The sequence below is a fragment of the Prinia subflava genome, chromosome 5 (genome assembly GCF_021018805.1).
Source record: "Prinia subflava isolate CZ2003 ecotype Zambia chromosome 5, Cam_Psub_1.2, whole genome shotgun sequence".
NCBI lineage: Eukaryota > Metazoa > Chordata > Aves > Passeriformes > Cisticolidae > Prinia > Prinia subflava.
This window is the reverse complement of record NC_086251.1, coordinates 4,728,983-4,747,903: the sequence shown is the minus strand read 5'-3', so window position 1 is coordinate 4,747,903 and position 18,921 is coordinate 4,728,983. Positions and strand designations below refer to the sequence as shown.

Genomic DNA, 18,921 nt, shown 5'->3' with positions numbered 1-18,921 from the left:
TTGAATCACATGATGTGTATCAGCAGAAACAAACTATTAGAACAGGAAAACACTGCAATAACATCACTACCCAAACAAGATTTTTCAGTGTAAAAAGATGTTTCATCTCAACCCCACTATCAAAACAAAATTCACCACTACCCTTTGTTACTACTGCAGTTAGTTTTGGAATAACCCCAAATTAGGGAGGATTAAGACGTCAAAACAGCCAAAAAAAAAAAAAAAATATATATGATGTCCATGCTCTGGATGAGTGCTGATCTCAAGGAAGAGGATATCCAAATCCTATAGATCAGTTATGTAAGTTGAGTGACAACCAGCAACTCTCCCTTGATCAGGTGAGTTTCATATCACACAAGAAATTAGATGGGATACATTAGAAAAAACCCCACTCTGGTGGCTGAATTCAGCAAAATCAGCTGCAAAATCTTCAATTTAATTCCAGTTATTCTGGTATCAGAAGACATATACATCAAACACACTGCATTTTATTACCAATAATATGAACACTCAGAGCTAATTCCTCATTTTCTGCTGACAAACACACACAAAATAACATGTAACAGCACCCCAGGTATTGCACCGGAGTTTGCTGCTAATCTTTGATCTTTAATCTTTGAATAAAGCTAAACCAGCTTTATTTTTCACCTGGAAAATCACTTAATCAATGAACCAAACACCAGAACTCTGTCACTTACGGATAAAATTCTGTCCTGACTCCAACAATATTTGCTCAGTTCAAACTTTAGCACTTACAAGAGACTTCAGCCTTTACAAAAGAAGTCACAGAGTTTTCCGTCCAAGAGAAATGACTCCTCTGTTTCACAGGGCTAAGTTGCCATCAGCACTGATTCCACTAAAAATCTAAACATCAGCAGCATTTGCTGCTGGTAGTTACAGACAGAGGGATTTCAGCACTTGCTCTTTAACAAATTTTACTGAAAGGACACAGATTTCATTGCCATGGGGCAATATCAGCAAAGTGAAGGATTCATTTACAACAACATATCACTATTTTCCTTTACTATAACTAAAATATATATATAGGCACACAGTAATGTGGCAAAAAAGGCAGGTTAGCCTTAGCTGCTCTGTAGTTTAACATAAGATGAACAATTAAAAACAGAAACATCCCCAGATATGCACCTGGTGGTTTGTTTCTGTAGGAGAGGTGAACATGTGTGTACAAGCACTAATGTTTAAGCTTAAAGAATTTGTCCCTCTGGGTTTGTGGATAGAGATCCAAGCTCTTGGCTGTGTAGGAGTAGAAGCACACAAGGTGGGTTCGGGGTCTAGAGGTGAATGAAGCCAAAATTGGAATAACAGCTACAACCAGCCCACCTAACATGGAAATGTGCACCTAAGTTACCAAATTCCTGCCCAGGAATCCCCAAACTTCAAACTCCTGCTTCAGACAAAGAAACAGAGTTATTTGATTTTTTTTTTCCAAAACAATTTGCAAGCCACCTGCTGTACCACCATGTGAGCCTTGTATCTCCCCTCAGTTTCGTTTATTGATTGCATTTGCAGCTCTTTTCCCCAAAATGCCTCCCCCTTCCACCAAGCAGTGCTTTCCTGAAGACTTGTGGAGCTGATAGCTTATTAAAATTGATGAGGCTCTTGATGAGCACACCAGTTTGTTCAGCTCAGATAACAAAAGGACATTCTGCTTATTGAAATGTCATTATTTTTCCCTCCACACTGCATTTCAATACAGTACCATGACTATGCAGAAATAAAAGTTACTTCAGATCACGTGATAGGTGTAAAAAGGAATTTTCACCACAGCACAGCTCTAAAAAGTCCTCTGTCAAAATTGGCTGTAATTCTTAACCTGTGTTAGTGCAGTGAACTACACAGGTTAAAAATTATAGCCAAAAGAACACAGGGTTGGTGACAGTAAATGCTAAGCTCATATTTGATAAGATTTGTCAGTATTTAGTATTAGAGAGAAGAAAATTCATGTCTTATTTAATTTTATACAGTCCAAACCACTCCCTCACACTGTGAGGAAAGGTTATACATTTCCCCCCTCAACCCTTTCTAAGAAAAATACCTCAAAGCACAAGCAGAATTATTTCAGACCCTATTTTTCTTCATCCTCAGCTGAGCAAACCACAAGACTCATTTGTGGATTAGTTCATCCAGGGAGAACTTCAAGTGTTTGGGCTAAGAGGTACATGAAGAAACAGCATTATCAAGTTAAATTCCAGCCCTTCCCCCTCTCTTTTTTTTCTTCCTTTGGCAAAACATCTGTCAACACTTCTATCTCCAGAGCACCAGGATGTGCTGATGCATTAAACAGCACAGCAGGTGGACTGGCAGACACGGGAGTGCCTGACCATAACCAGAGGGTTCAGGACAGCCCAAGTGCTGTAATTAACAGGGCAATAATATCAAAATGTATTGGCAGTGCTGACAGCTCAGAGTCTAAAGAACTGCACCAGGCATGGGCAGAACAAATAAAAGGAACACATTCCTAAGGTAAATTCACATTTCAACTTCTCTCTCAAGAAACTTAAATTAACAGACTCTTAATATTCCAAATTAGCATGTCTCAAAATCCCTGTGAAACCACTGGGTGCATTCTCTACCACTGCATATATACATCTCAATCTAAATAAACAATAGAAAATAAAACATAATTCCAATTTACGCTTGTTTTACCTTTCATTAGCTGCATTGTTCAGTAGCTGCTTACCATTTTTGCTGCTTTTGTTTCATTTTCTTTCCAGCATTGCATTGTTTTTGCACCATCCCACCTGAACTCTGCCCAAAAAGACCTTGCCCTTGGTGGCATCAACACACCCAGAGCCTGGCAGAACTCAGGGCCACAGGCTCAGGTCATTCCTTCTCCTTCCAAGCACACCAAGTCCCAAGCACAGAGTCAGAACTCACACTGAGGGCAGAGAATGGCTCACAGAAGCAGCAAAAAAGTTCATTAAAGAACAGCTTCACCGAAAGGGCAAATAAACAAACAAGCCACAGATTATTATTTATTTTAAATTACTATTAAAATTCCCCCTTAAGCATTTGCAGAGTTTTATCCTCTACCCTTCTCACAGCAGGTGTTGATTAAAACACATTTGGTGTAATACACAGCACTGCTCTTTCAGCCTCCAAAGCTTCAGGACCAGTGACTGGACTGTGGTCTTTGATGGGAGATTAGTCACTGAAGAAATACAGGTCTGAACCTCAGTCTCATGAGAATTTAGGAAGATTTATGTATTTACTTACTGTTTCTTTGACTCCAAAGCAGCAGGCTGTCCTGATCTAATAATGAAAATGGTATTCAATAGATCATAATGCCAGAAATGTCCATTATGATAATCCCGAGCAATCTTCTGCATAGGACAGCGCCATGGATTTCATCCAGGGATTACAATGCTTGACTGGAGCTAGAACTGAACCTCTAAGTGCTTTTTATCTCTGACATCAAACTCAGGGCTATAAAACAAAACCCAACACACACACACCCCCCCAAGCTTGCCATTCACAAGTGCTCCACTAAATGCTTTTACTAGACAAGACACAAATGTGACAGTAAAGCAAGTTTCCCTGTTCCTGAAACAGGAATAAATCCAGTTATTTCACTGCCAGATCTACTTCAGATTTAAATTAATGTAAAAGACAAGATCATTTGAAAGCATTGTGCAGAATGATGTGAATACTACTCATTTACAATTCCTACAGGGAGAAGAATAGAGAAGTTATTTCAAGCTTTTTTGCATCCATATAAAACCATTTGTGGCCTTCCAACTGCAAGAAAAGCCATTTAGAGGATTCACTGACTTGTGTCAGGTAAAACACTAGTGACAGACTGTCACAGGAAATCACAGGATGCCTTCATGTGCGGTTTGATTCAATTTCCAGACTCAAAAAATGCATTCAATTATTGACAGGACTGATCTGAAAGGCAGGAACAACAAAAGAGGCAACAGAAGCCAATCCTTCTGTGGCCGCTGACTGCTTGGCTTTCCCCTGTGCGGCAGCGTTATCATAGCTGACCATTTGGTGCTCTGAATATTTATAATTTCCCTGCACACTCACCCTTCTTCCTATTCAACACCAGCATCCATTCACTCACTGCAGTTTTCCCAAGGAAATTTCTCTTAAGGATTAAAAAAAACCAACAAAAAATCCCCAAAAACTGAGTGAGGGTCCAACTCTTCACTTTACACACACAACCTGTGTGGCAGAAGCACGGAGCAGACAAGAGCTGAAATGCACATTTCGGTCCCAGAACCAAAATATTTCACTCCAGGTTCCCTCAATAAGAAACAAGGGAGGGGAAAGAAGTCCTTTTCTCGGAGCTAGTGGCAAACAAACACTCCCACGATAAACGCAGAATGACAAGTGTTTTTGGCAGACACGGCATCCTCATACCTCCCTAATCACCCAGGCGCTTTTAGTCACAAGTGTAGATGTCTGTGTTTGACCTTGAAACAGAGCTACGCCTTGAACTGGAGCCAACAAAACATCCAAAAGGCTCTTCACATTTATTTCCCTGATGTTTAGTAATGCTGACCCAATGGGGACAACTCCCTGCAGTCACCTGCTCGTGATCTGAACCACAGAACTGCTGGGGTACAGGAAAACTGCAGGAAATCAATGCACCCAGGGAGGAGAAGGTGAGTCAGCCCATCTCTGACGATTTCAAAGGGGTTTTATTTTTCCCTCAAATTAAAACAGCTCCTTTACTTCTCTCGCTATGAGATTCCTTTAGAAAAGACCAAGCCCCTTGGTTTTATAGAGTTAAATCACAAACGCGTTAAGCATGGAATAGTCGACCGTAAGAGAGGCCAGCAAAAGTCATGAAACCGTGGGTGGTACACAAAATACTTTCCTAAACTGGACGTTTCCCTGCGTTTTCCATGGAAAAAAATATGGTATTCCTCAGTGTGACAATGCAAAATAAACAGTGCAGCTCCTTAACACAACTGTCACGGCTTAAGCCTTCCAAACTGCTCCTCGCTCCAGCGAGAAGATGCCAACATTCCTTTATCTGCTTAAGTGTTCGGAAACTTTGCTTTCCAAACCAATGACAGCGGTAAGCACCTTAACGCTGTGTTATTCTCATCGCCGAGGCACCGTCCTACGCTCACACACACGCTCTCGTTTATGCCAGGACACCCCAGGTTTCTGCTGAATTACAAGGAATTCAAAAGTATACGAGCTCCAAGTTTTTGCTCAAAAAGTGACTTTTGCTACCACAAAGGAAAAAAGAATGTTTTCCCTCTCCAGGCAGTACGTGCTAACATCTTTAACACGAAACTACAAGATACCCGCTGTAAGATAAATTTTGTTTAAAGTGGTACTTTCTGGACAGCAGCTTGTAAAGCACATTTCATCTTAAGAGTTACAGAGAACGTATTTGCACGCCAGTTAGAGCGAAAATGCTCAAAACAGCAGCTGGTGCAAAGTCAGATGTTTGTCAGGACACCAGGGCTTGGTTTCCCACAGCCTTTTATAACCTGGTACATCTTAGACACAGAGCAGGATCGTTCTTGCCCGGCAGGACCGTCACGCCTGCTTTACGCACACACAAACCACGACCAAGATGCGATCCAGATGCCAAGAAAACCCAGAAAAACCCCGAGACCACAGAGAGCGAGGACTTTACTGTAAAACTCGCCTGTACCAAGTCAGACTGCCCAAGCTGGATCTTACCATTCGCGTTTTTCCCGCAGATGAGGTGCTCGTAAGGCTGCAACACTCCCCAAAGTTCCGCATCGTTGTTGATAACCATCTCCAGGACGTCAGCCGAGATCTCCCCTCCACCATCGGGGCTCTGACTCGCCAAAACCCTCGCCTTAATCTCTTCCACCAGGTTCTCCATGCAGGCGGTCAGGGAGATGGCCGCGTACTCGTGGATCCTCACCGAGATCCTGGTGTCCACCATCCACCTGAAGAACCTGCCCACCGAGAAGGTGAGGCCGCAGCGGGCGGACTTGCCTTTGCGCAGCCCGTCGCCGGCGCTCATGCTGTACAGCGAGAGCGCCTTGACAGTGGCCAGGACGCAGCTCTCGGCCAGGGCCCAGCTCTGGATGAGTTTGATGGCGCTCTGCACCTCGAAGCGGGTGCACTTGGAGTGCATCACGCTGAGGCGCTGAGCCTCCCGGGACACCCTGATCAGGGCGCGCCGCAGCAGCTGCGAGAGCCGCCGCACAGCCTCCTGCGAAAAGCCCCTGCCCTGGCCCTCCGCCTTCCCTCTGCGCAGGATTCTGCCGATGTCTTCATCAGTCCAAGGGTACTCCTCGAGATCCGGCAGCTTAGGGCACTTGGAGAAGATGTCTGCGACCTCGGGGTCCTCCGGCAGCACGGTGTTCACGGTGTCCCAGCTGTTATTCCTACTGTTCATGGAGCCCGAGTAGTACCACCAGTTGCCTCTGTGCTGAGAAGAGGTGAAGGCTTGCGAGTTGGACTTGGAAGAAGAGAGACTAAGGGACCTGCAGGAATCCCCTGCCCCATAACCAGAGTCCAAAGTTAGATCCTCCAGGGTCTTCAGAGTCGAGCTGTATATCCCAGCCATAGGAAAGACGGGTTAAGCCAAGCGGCAGGACAAGCGCGAAAGGTGACGCTGGGGCAGATCCCTAGCGAGCCCCGAGCGGCGCGGCAGGACCGGCAGGACGGCGGGCGGGAGCCCTCCCCGGGGGCCGGGCTATCTCCATGCCGGCGGGAGGTAGCGCTCGGCCATGTCCCGCTCAGGGCGCGGAGCCTGCGGCGGGCCGGGACGGGCGCTCGGCGGCGGCTCCGGCGCAACTTCCCCGCCGCGGCTCCGCCGCGCGCCCCGCACCGCCGCATGCAAATGAGCCGCGCGGCGAGCGCCAATCGGCGGCGGCGGGGGAGCGGCCCGGCCAATCACACACTAGGGGGCGGGGCGGGAGGCGGGGCGAGGGAGGGCGCGGGCCGCCTCGGCCCGGGGCGCGGGGCCGGGCGGGGGTCGGCGCTGGGAGCGGGCACGGTGCGGGCGGCCCCGGAGCCCCCGGTAGGAGCCTCGGGGGCCCGGCGGGTCCGCCCCAAAACGAACCCGGGCCGGAGCCGCGCGCGGGGCGAGCGGAGGCGCCCGGCGCGTCCCGGCCGGGTGCGCGGGCCGAGGGCGCCCCCGCGCGGCCGCAGCGGGGAGCGGCGGCGCTGTGAGCATCGCTGGGTTTGGGACTCGGCTCCCCGAATCCCTGGAATCGAACTTCAAAACGCGCTTTGTGCTACTGCCTACAAGACGCAGCCCCCAGCAAGATCCCAGACCCGCTGCTGTTCACGGCCCCTCCATCCAGGCAAACACGATAAAGCAAGAGAGAACGCGTGTCTGATAATCCTGCCAATGTGACAAAGTGTGTAAAACCCCTCCTGCTCCAAGGACTACACTCGTATCTGTTCGTTCTCACGGATTCTGAATTTTGCTCTATTCCCGCCATACTCTCGTATTTTGTAGGATATATGTGAAAGGGTAGGAGTAGAAGCCTAAAAAGAGAGTAAGTTCCAAACTTCTCACAAAGGATATTTTTCACATCAAAAAGTACTGTCGAGACAAACCTTACACAGCCCTTAACTACAAACTAAAAAAAAAAATATATATATATATATATATATATATACACATCTTTTGCACAGTAAAGTCCCTTACAAGATACAGCTTACAACTATTATCAGCTTCAATACCGGGATTTCCAGAGTTAAGTTCAAAATGACAACTTGTCTGCACCATGAGGACAAACTTTTCAGAAGGGCCTGTTGCAATAGGACAAGGGGGAATATTTTATAACTGATAGAGGAATGGTTTAGATGACACAGGGAAGAGATTTCCTGCTTCAACACTGCAATACCTTCCAGGAGATCCTTTTGTACTGCAGGTTATACATTACTTAGTGTCAATTAAAATGTATCATGACTATTAGGCATGAATTAAATACTTGAAAAATCATCTATTTTACTGATGCACTTCTGCTCACAGGCTCAAGCAGCTTCTGTTTATACTAAAAGACAAAATACTTTAAAAAGTGTGCTAACTACTAACCAAACCCCCAAATTCTTTTTTTTTTTTTTTAACATAAGATCACCTTTTATCTTTCTTATATTGAAGTCCAACTATAAAGCAGCTCTCAGCTTTTTCATAGCTTCTCCCCATGAAATCATGAACATAAAGCAGAAGTTGTCTAATAAAACCAGACCTAATTATCTCAAAGTAATTCAAATTTATTTGGAAATCTTAACACCTCAGCACCTCACTTGTGCTCCACTGTCAGCTCAGAAATTGGTATTTTTACTGCACAACTGATGCTCAGGTGTTATTTTTTACAGATCAAAGGTAACTCAGCTATTCTGGTGTATTTTTTTAGGCTATATTTTTAAGAGCTAGCAATACAAAACTGACAGTAGACACGGTAAACAAGTCCCTACATGTGAGACAAGGCGAGACTGATTCAAAATACCCTTTTTAAGTCTCGTGTTTTCAATCAATGCACTTCTTTATAAAAAAAAAACAAAACAAAACACCCTTTTTTCTTACATCTGTATTTAATCCCCAATTTAGGGTGCCACGGACTAGTGCAGGCCTCTTAAGACTGTTGGTGGGTGACCATGTGGTGCCTCCTCAAAACCAGGATATTTATTTTATTCCCAGTTTGTTCCTCTAAAACCATGCACAGAACACTTGTGTCTACACAAGGATCACTGCAAAAATGGGAATGGGGCAAAAAAGGGCAACAGAGTTGGACTCTCTCATCAAAACTCCTTCATGCTTTGTTTTGTGATGCCTCTTTGCAAAAGCTTTCTCTAAAACTCATCCTGTTCTAGCTCCTAGGATTCATTTCAATCACAAAAGCAAGGCTAAATAGACAGAGAATTGGTACACAGTTGGCAAATAGGAACTTGACATTATTTTGGGAAAATGCAGCTGTGCAAGCACTCAAGATTTCTACATACCACGTCTGTTCCTTCCCTCTATCACACTTCTCCCATACTCCCACAGAGTTTGTTATTCTTGCCATTCCACGGAATTTAACAACACCAAGAATGATCAGGTTTAACAAGCAGTGTCTGCCTTCCCACTTCCCTCAGACAGTGTTTTCTCATTGTAGTATTTATTTATAAAAGAAAATACTTTGCCAGATAAATCCTTTTCTCCTTCTATTGCAAAGGAAACATCAGCCTTTTCCACAGAGAAAAAAACCCTTAGAACAGAAGCACCCCCAAATGGAAAGGATTTTCCTCACAGAAGATTTCAACCTCAAACTCCAAGACACTGAACCCAATAATGACAACAGGTCATACATCAAAACACCCATAAAAACAACTTAACATTCCTTGATTTATAAGGCTCAGTAAATACTCAGCTTGTTTGTTTGTTTGCATATGTTTCAAATGGAGCCAACAGGAATCCCAAGTTACTTTCACACAATAGAAGTCAACTTTCCACAGACAGATTTGCTCATTTTCATTTCTCTCTAAAATTAGTGTTAAAGTAGAAAACACCAAAAGACTCCCAGGAACATAAACAGATAAAACAAGTAACAGTGGAAATTCCATAATAAACAAAAACATGGCACTCTGAAAGCTCAATTTCCCTTCATATAAAGGGTTCAGACACAAGTTTTTCTAGCTCTGATAAATGACATGGTTTTAAAAATTTCATTTAAAGTACACCAGAATGAATTAGAAATAAAAAGCCTTTGCATTCTCTGATACACAAAAAGCAACTGGATAAACAGCAAATCTATTTCAAAAACAAACACTTGTTTTAAGGAACTACAGCAAAGCAAATGTAAAATCCCCATAAAACTTCAACTGTACCAAAGACTCCAAATCAATACTTTTTAAAGTAACCAATATTGAGGTGGACCTGTTACTTCTCAAGCCACAAAGTTCAGTGAATTTCTAGGAAATAAAATTCATATATTTGGTACTGAGCAACATAAACATCCCTTACCTCTAGGTCCCACATAAGCTTATTTTACTCACTTGAAGCAAAGAAGACTCAAGAACTTCCAACAGGAAAAGAAAAAAAAAAAAATAACACAACTGGCCTTAACAGACCCCTTAAGCTGCTTGATGGGTGCAATCACCTCTTCAGAGCAGTACCTTAAAAGGAGGGGCCCTTTCCAAATCTTATTTAAAGCAGTTGTGGGGAGGGGGAGTCAGCAGCTGGCTGGGTTTCCATGGATGTTGTTGGAAATTTCCTTCCCAAGCTGCTGTCTCTGTTTTAAATAAGTGCTAATGGCATTTTCCTTGTGTAGCCACTTCATTAAACTGCATTTTATCTGCAAGATTCAGTACTATTTTTGTTAATAAACAAAGACAGCTGCTGTCTGATACGTGAAAATCAGTGTGAGCCCAGACTGCAGGAGATGTGGGGAGAGCAGAGGTGAAGCATGACTAGAGCAGGTGAATCACATATCAAGTCTAAATTAAATGGGGAAGAAAAAAAAAAAAAGAAAAAAAAAAAAAAGAGAGAGAGAGAGAAGGTGTTAAGAGAATTCATTTTGCATATTTTCAAAGCACCACTGATGGAGAGAAAATGTTGATCTGGTGTGTTTTCTACCATGCAGAAAAATCCCCATCCAGCCCTCAACTTACTGTCTAAATGGAGTTGCTGATCCAGTATTTGGAGTGACCAAATACTCCCCGCTGAACTCAGCACTGCCAGATTCCTGCATCTTTCCAGCTGGAAAGAAACTTTATTCAATGTGTAATAACTCAAATTCTTCCCCCATTCATTTTGTGCAAAATGGCCTTTGCCAAGGTTACAATACTTACCTTTCAGAATGTCTTGATTGGTAATTTAGGTAAATCTTCTTGATGGCACTAATTAAAATTTAAAAGGAGAACACAGAATCTCATGAATGTAGAATTTTAGGAATAATACTGTCCCTTGTGTAAACTTTTCAGATGGTTAGAAGTCATTGAAATCAGAGAGTGTGCTGAACAAATCCCCAGGCTGTTAATAATAAATGGACATCTCACCTTTTCCCTGTCTTGATTTTATCTGTGATTTGGCATAGCCTAAAACTACATTTTGCTATTAACAATTCCCATCAAGAGAAACACTCCTGCTTAACAAATCTTGCCACATTTTTTCCTACTCTACTATTTAGTCTAATAAAAGACATTTCTTGTCCTTACATAACTTGCCTCGCTCGTATCCTTAGGCTGTCAATTAAAACATAATTTCTATTTAAATAAGATCAGGAACTTAAATTTGCTTAGCATAAGAAATCAGCCCAGATCAGCTTTACTGTTATTTATAATGACAGATAAGGCAGAGCTTCTCAAAATTAATACTGTCAAGAAAGAAGGGGTCATGTCTATCATGACTAATAGTGACTGTTAAGCAAGACCATTTAAAAAACTTTAATTGCTGTAGATTTTATATTACAGCCTGCTTCTGACACACGTTTTCAGGTCTGAAAAGCATAAGAAGTAGTGAGAATCTATTAAGAATATCTTTTCTACACTCAAGAGCTGCCTTTTGTAGTAGATATAATTGGAGTGATATGGAAAAATCTCTGTGCACATGTATATCAGATGCCCAAAATGAAAAATTAAGTGGTTTTCTGCTGCTGTACAGACAACTTCTTCAGAGATCCTTCAAGGCAAACTGGTCAGGTACCAGTCAGGTACCAACTGGTCAGCATCACCTTTATCCTTGGGAAAGGGGTGGAACAAATAAGCCTGGAAAGCATTAAGGACAAAAAGGGATTTACAATCACAGAGTTTGGATTGGAAGGGATCTTCCACTTCCACGCCCTGCCATGAGCAGGGACACCTCCCACTACACCAGGTTGCTCCAAGCCCCATCCAACTTGGCCTTTAAAGCCTTCCAGGAATGGGGATTCCACAAAATCTCCAGGCAACCTGTGCCTGTGTGTCAGCACCCTCACAGGGAAGAATAAATTCCCAATACCGGATGCAGGACACAGTTGTGTTTCTGGATTGCAAATGTGTTGCTGGCTCTTGTTGAGCTTCTCATCAACCAACTACTCCAAGTCTTTTCCAGGCTGCTCTCAATCCATTCTCCGTGGATTTAGGAAGGGGAAAATGGTGCCTGACTGATCTGTCAGCCTTCCATGGTGATATCAGTGGTATGAAGGATGGGCAGTTGATGTTACCTTCACCACAGCAAGGCTTTTGACACTCGCTCCTGCAACATCCTCATGGACAAAATGATGATTTTTTGCCTGGATTATTGTCTCCTTTCAATCTAAGTGGAAAGCAACTTTGGATAAAAAGCCCTGTTGGAAAACAAGTTGGATGTGAGCTGGGAATACATCCTGGTGGCAATGAAAGCCAGCAGCATCCCAGCAAAGCACTGCCAGCAGGTGGAGGAGGTGATCCTCCCCTCTGCTCAGCTCTGATGAGACTCGGATGGGGTTGGAGTCCAGCTCTGGGTTCTCCAGTACAACAGAGGTGTGGACAAACTGGAGTTAGTCCATCAAAGGGACACAGAGATGATTAAGGGACTGGAGTTTCTGTCATTTGAGAGGCTGAGAGGCTGGAACTGTTCATTCTGGGACAGTATCTCTGTCTATAAATACCTGATGAATAAAATAAGGAAAAAGACAGGTGGGCTCTTCTTAGTGGTGTTCGGGGAAAGAACAAGAAGCAGCAGGCCCAAACTGAAATACAAAATATTCCATTTAAACTTTAACCACTCCGCCTCTTACTGTGAGGGAACAGGTGGAACACTGGAACAGGTGAAACCTGGAACAGGTTTCCCAGGGAGATTGTGGAATTTCCATAGTCAGAGATATTCAAAACCCAGCCAGACACAATCCTGGACAAGCTGCTTTAGCTGACCCTGCTTTGTGTGCTGCATTAGGTGATCTCCAGAGGTGCCTTCCAACCACCAGAAGGATTCCATGGATCCTGCTCTTTTCCATTTCCAACACAACTTCCCCTTTCCAAAGTCTGCCTACATTTGCAGTGACTCTCCTCACAAGCTTTCAGCACTGCTGCTGAATCCTCTGATGTGTAAACATTTCTGGTTCACTTCGTTTTCAGTCTCTCTCAATTCAGCACACATTGGGCAGGTTAAGGCATCTTTAAATCAAACACTTTCTAAGAATTAAAGTAGTACTGAAGATGCTTCCTGAAGATTTTAGATACAGGAAATAGCCTCCCTCCCCAGCAGCTGTTTCTCTTGTAAGGCATTTATTCCATGGGTGATTTTTGAAAAAATGTTGAAGTAGGAAAAGTAAACTGAATTCAGAAACAACCAATGACATTTTACCTAATTTAAAATGTAATCCTCAACAAGCATTGAACATTTCTGTCCTAAAATTCAGAGTGTATGAAGACAAGAGGTGATATAAAAATGTTTTTTTAAATTTTAAGTGCACGAGGCAACTGAGCAAGTCTTAGAGTAGGCTTTATTTGGAAAGATTGTGGAACTACAAAAATTATGGATCTATGTTGGATTATTTTGACCAATAAAATGATTGTGATGACAAAGGGTGGAGAAAACTTGTCAGAATAAGAAAGACTAGATTAGAATGCATTAAATTCCTGGATAAAAACTTGAATCAGTATCAATCACTATCAGAAATCCTATCAGTGAGGGTTGGTGGGGGGAATTATATTTTACCTGGAATCAGATCAAATGAAGGGAGTAAAAGAGTATTTATGTCATCACATGACAATATTCAAGATGAAGGGTATACTGAAACTTACTGAGGCCTCTTTTCCCACTCCTCCTCTTCTCATTTCACTCCTACTGTTAATTACAATTTTACAGTGCCTACATTTTCTTTCTAATGCAGGAATCAAACAACCAGAACATTCGGAGAGCCATCAGGCATTACCAAATAGGTGCAGACAATGACGATTTTTCTTCAGCATTTAACAGTTTCTAATTTACAACATCCAGCCATAAAGTTACAGCAGGATAAACTTCCCCAGTCATCCAGATCCTTAGCTCCGATCTAACACCAGGCCTGCCAAGTCTGTGTGTGGTAGCTATCAGTGAAAAAGCACTTGAAATAATCTCAGTTATCTGGTCATGGGCTCCACTGCTGTATCATGTCTGTGTGGAAACCTGCTGCAGTCCCGTGTGCCAAAACACACATTTGGAAGAACTTCACGTCAAAATTGCACTTATAACTACAGCCCTTCACTGGCTGTAATATCAATCAATCTGTCTCACGAGGCACTTGATAGAGCAAATTACGTGTATCGATTGCAACGGATGTGTGTCATGTTTCCTGCAACAACGTTCACATCCTCAGCTCTCCCCTATTAGCCAGGGACACGGAATTGATAAGAACATTATCAGACTCTATCACTGTGATTACAAAGCCAATGGAAAAACAGCCACAGAGAAAGAATTACAGCCAAATATTGTATTTTTCATAACCCTGAGCAGTCAGGAAGTTGCCAGGAAGCCAAAAAAAGTATTACCCTCTAAGAGTGCTGTGAAGTGGATGCCCCAAAGCTTATCAGGACGTGCTGAGTGGTTATTTACAATGGCAAACAGCACTGAAAAGAATTGAACAGAAATTATTGAGAACATTCAGGGTCAAACCCCACATCTGCTTTGCCTGGGATCATTCAGAACCGTCAGACAACAGCTGCAGCGTTTGTTGTGCTGCTGAAATACACCGGGAGTAGCAACAGCTTCCTAGCTACTACTTCATCATAATCCACACTGGCTGTACCTAAATTCTGCTTCCCCCTTCGTGCTTAAACCTTTATTTTCCCGAGGAATCCCGAACTGGGTAGGATTAGCAGCTTTGCCGTGTCACGTAACTCGCTGCCTCCCTCTTGAGGCCGCAAAGCCGCAACAGCGCCGCGTTGAAACTGCTGCGGCTTGTCCGTCAAACGCGGGAGCTCCAGAGGGAGCGAAATGCGGGATGAAGGCACGGCCGAGTGAACAAGGGCTGTCCGCACTCCTCGAAGGATGGGGATGTGTGCGAGGCGCTGCCCATGTGGCACAGGTGATCCTGTCCCCGCGATGTGACACTGTCACACGGTCCTTGCCACCAGCATGTGCAGCAGCTGGCACAGGAGGAGTGCAGGATGTCCCGAGTAACATCCCGACTGCAGAGCTGCCGACTTTCTGTTTGTAAAACTCAAAAGAGAAATCTGCTTGCTTTCCTCATCCTTAGCCGAAAGCCTCTGGAAGGGGGAGCGTCTCTTTTTTCCCGCAGAGGGAAGTGCAGTGTGGTATTGAAACTTTGCCACTGTTTTGTCCTACCCTGCTCCAGCTGAGGAGCAGATTAAAAACACTGTGAGGCTCCAGATGCCTCACTTTGAATTGGTATATATAATGTAAAGTTCAAACGTGTTTGTGGGGGAAAAAAAACAACCCTACAATGAATCAGTATTCCCAGCAATAAAATAATTCCTAAAAAAAAAGCCAAATGTGAGAATAAGGAGGAAACCCACAATAAAATACCTTTAATTGAAGAATTCTCTTTTTGCTAAGAACTTCTTACCTTTTTACTTTATGACCCCTAATCATCTTATCTCTGATTTCTCTGGTAAACTCAAGAGTTTTTTCACCCTTTCCACTAAACACAGAAAACTTTGCCTACCTGCAAAGAAACTTAGATTAGAATGCTATAAATGTTTGAGGTATACTTCATATTGTTTAAATACCTCAGAACCAATAGCATAGAATTCTAATTGAATAAATAAATGAGTGGTTGCCCAAAATTTGGCTGAAATTTTAAGTTATATCTAAAATTTTTAAGTCCTACCTGAAAAGTGTGATATAACTCACCCAGCATGACCATTAATATTGGCTTTTTTTAAAAGAAAAACAAGCCAGAAACACAAGCTTTGCATCACTAGTAGGCCACTAAAAAACGAAAGTTTGAGACAGAGGAAAAATCATTGTTTCTCTCCCAAAGAGTCTGTAAAAGAATTTCAAAGAAATTGTTTTATGCTGTATACTATTGTAACAGTAGTATTCACTACTAAATTACATTACCCTTATTAAAAACTTTAGAAACCTTTTTCAGTGAGAAGATTTAATCTCATTACGTTTAGAGCAGGAATTTGTAGCTGGACATTTATTGCCAAGTGAGTGTAGTAATTAATGGAAACAGAATTTCTAAGTGAATATGTTGGTCAGAAAGCACCTTCCATAATGCACTGGTCACACTTTTCCAACAGGTTCCTTCCCAGTTTTTATGTGAATGAACAATATTTTGCCATCTTGTGAAGATGAACAATGTGTAACCCACCATAATTCCAACCTCAAGAAGCAAGATCCTGGGAAAAAAAACATTAGGGAAGCAATCCCATACTAAGGTTTCAAACCTAATTGTCAGCTCAGTGCAGGCACACGTTATTAATTAGCACAGTTGGCTCAGGAACCACCTTGCCAATGTGCAGCCTGAATAAACACAATGCCATCCATCTCCTCGGATCCCTCAATCCAGTTATGACACTGGGCTGCTTGTTATCTCATCACCCAGGAATACTTTTCCAACGAGGAGATGGCTGACACAGGCCAATTTGTTATTGCCACTCAGGATGAAACACACGCTCCAAGCAATGGGGTGATGGTGACCAACTCCCTTTTTTTTTTCCCCGTGTCTGTGTCATTAGGAAAGATTCTCAATTGGGACACATCCCCTGTGATGGAAGAGTCACAGTGCTCTGTAATGTTCTGTGCACTGCACAGCCAGAAACCCATCCCCAAAAAATATAGGAACAGTCTGGGTGATTCAGTAAAAGTGGGGCTGGTGCCAGGAGCCATCAGCACTCAACAAAATGGTGAATCAGAATGTCTCAGAATTGGACAAAAGGATTCAATTAAATGTAGAACGGAGGGTAGGTGTTGTAGGATAAGTCATTATGGACCACAGCAAAACCTCCCTGTTCAAAAGCATCAAAATAGAGGGGGATAGACCAGGTCTGTCTCCAGTCCACAGGGGAATACTTCAAAATAATTCTCAAGTACAATGGGATCGGAAATATCGGTTGCAATCCCTAGGAGTGGTGAGGAGGAAAAGGAGGAAACCATCATTGTGGGAGAAGACAGTGAAAAGCCTCAGGAACCTGTCATGCAGGCAGAAAACCAAGATATCCCAGCCTTCCATATCTTGAAAATTAAGATTCAGTTTCAGGAATATGTATGGATACAGACACCAAACTGAAGAGAGATTAGCACATTGTGAAAGCAAGTAGAGAACCCCTCTACCATACTAACAGCAAAAGAAAAGGGAAAAAAACCCCTTTTCAAATAATATGATAACCAGAGGACTACTGAAAAAGAGTTGTTTTCACCCCAGGGGAATCAAAAGTAGTTGTGGTCAAAACTAGGCCAAATTTACATGCTTAATATGATGTTGTGCTCTTTCTTGTAGCTGTAAAAATTTATCAAATATTTTTAGACCAGAAGCATTGAAAAAAACAAAGTGAAAAATGTGTATTCCTCTTAAAATTGTTTGGAAGTCCATGATACAGGTCAAGACCCAATTGTGCTGTTCAACCACTGCCCTCAATCCACGGAAAATAGGAAATGCAACCAAAGCTGGGTAGGAAGGGTAGGAATGCTGATATATCCCTGTAGCTCTGTGCAGGAGGCTTTAGTGGGTTTATGGGTTTGGTGGTTTGGAAGTTATGATCTGTATTTCATTTTTATCCCTACATCATAAGTTTCTTGGCAGTGTAAAGGGCTTGTAAAGCTCTTGTAAATATCTTGGAAACGTCCGGCCAGGGTGCAGGTAACAATTAGGAGCTGGAAAGAAACATGTTAATTAACCTGATAGCCTAGCATCAGCCCTCAGGGAAAAAAGAAACCAAAACACACTAATAATTTGCTACAGTTTCCATGATAGGTTAAAATAATTATTTTAGCAACTTTTGTAGAGGAGATGAACATTTTAGAAGCACAGCTCTTCAAACACATAAAAGCTGGCAGTCTTTAGGATGTGTAAAAATGGACTGAATGTCTAACTAACACTGTAATTGTGGAATTATTTTACCTTTTTTTTTTTTTTCTTGTATCTTTTGAGTTTCCATAATTCCAACTTATCTTTTTCAGGCAATGGATTTTCTGTGAACAGAAAAGTGAGGTCAAGAAGAGAACTTGGGCTTAAAGAGCAGGAAAAAAATCCACCGTTTGTTTTCCATGCACCTACCTGTGGTCAAAACAGACAAGGACTCTCATTCAGGAGCAGGCCCCTGGCAGTTGTGCAAATGTTAATCAAAACAATGGCCACCTTTGCAACTCATCATGATTTAGAACTAATTGCTTTTAGGCACTGACTGGAACAGCAGCTCGAATGCTGAGAGCTGGGGCAAAGGGCACCAGCAAACTGCTGGCCAGATGGCAGGCACTGGGCTGGATCAATGAGTCCAGGCTGGAAGAGTTATTTTATATTTATCTAATATCCCACTAAAATCAGGATTTTTTGTAGCCTTTCATGTTATCAGAATGAAGATGTTTTTGCCACTCTTCCATCCTTTAATGTCTCCTGTTAGGATGGAAAACAGACTGAGAATGGCAGGTGTTTCAATGAAGGCTAAAATATTCACATCAAAATAAAAACAGATTCTCAAAGGTACTGAAACTCCTATTGATTCCAGCAATACTAATTAGTGTGCTGGTGCCCTAGGATTAATTATTCCCTGGGCTCTATTTGCCATTGTCTCAAGGGACAAACCTCAGTGGTTGTTATTGCTCTTAAACGTGGCACCTCAAGAGACAGCTACATCCATCTTCTAGAATAAAGCAGATTCTTAAAACTGCCTTTATTTCACAATTCATTGAAATTATCTTTAAAAAATCAGTTATCTTTAGCATCTCTTAACCAGCTAGAGACACTGAAAATGAATCCATTTAAATATATGGAAGTGTGTGTGTGTGTTTTCTCGACTAAAAAAAATTGTTAAAACATTTTCAACTATATTTGGATTATAAACACCTAGAAAATGCTGTTTTAATGGGATCTCGCAGCCTGTCTCTACACTGGG

General features: G+C 42.5%; 1 protein-coding gene across 3 annotated transcripts in view; it reads right to left on the bottom strand.

Moving 5' to 3' along the window:
• Window positions 1-18,921, bottom strand: part of ABTB2 (ankyrin repeat and BTB domain containing 2) — a 127,698-nt gene that overhangs the window by 103,661 nt on the left and 5,116 nt on the right. The window contains exon 1 of one of the 3 annotated variants that reach the window (XM_063397656.1): window positions 5,671-6,815. The exons of the other annotated variants lie outside the window; for them this stretch is intronic. Coding sequence (XP_063253726.1) covers window positions 5,671-6,532 — 862 coding nt within the window. The 5' untranslated portion in view covers window positions 6,533-6,815. Of the gene's footprint in view, window positions 1-5,670; window positions 6,816-18,921 lie in introns of those variants that run through there. 3 annotated transcript variants of the gene reach the window in all.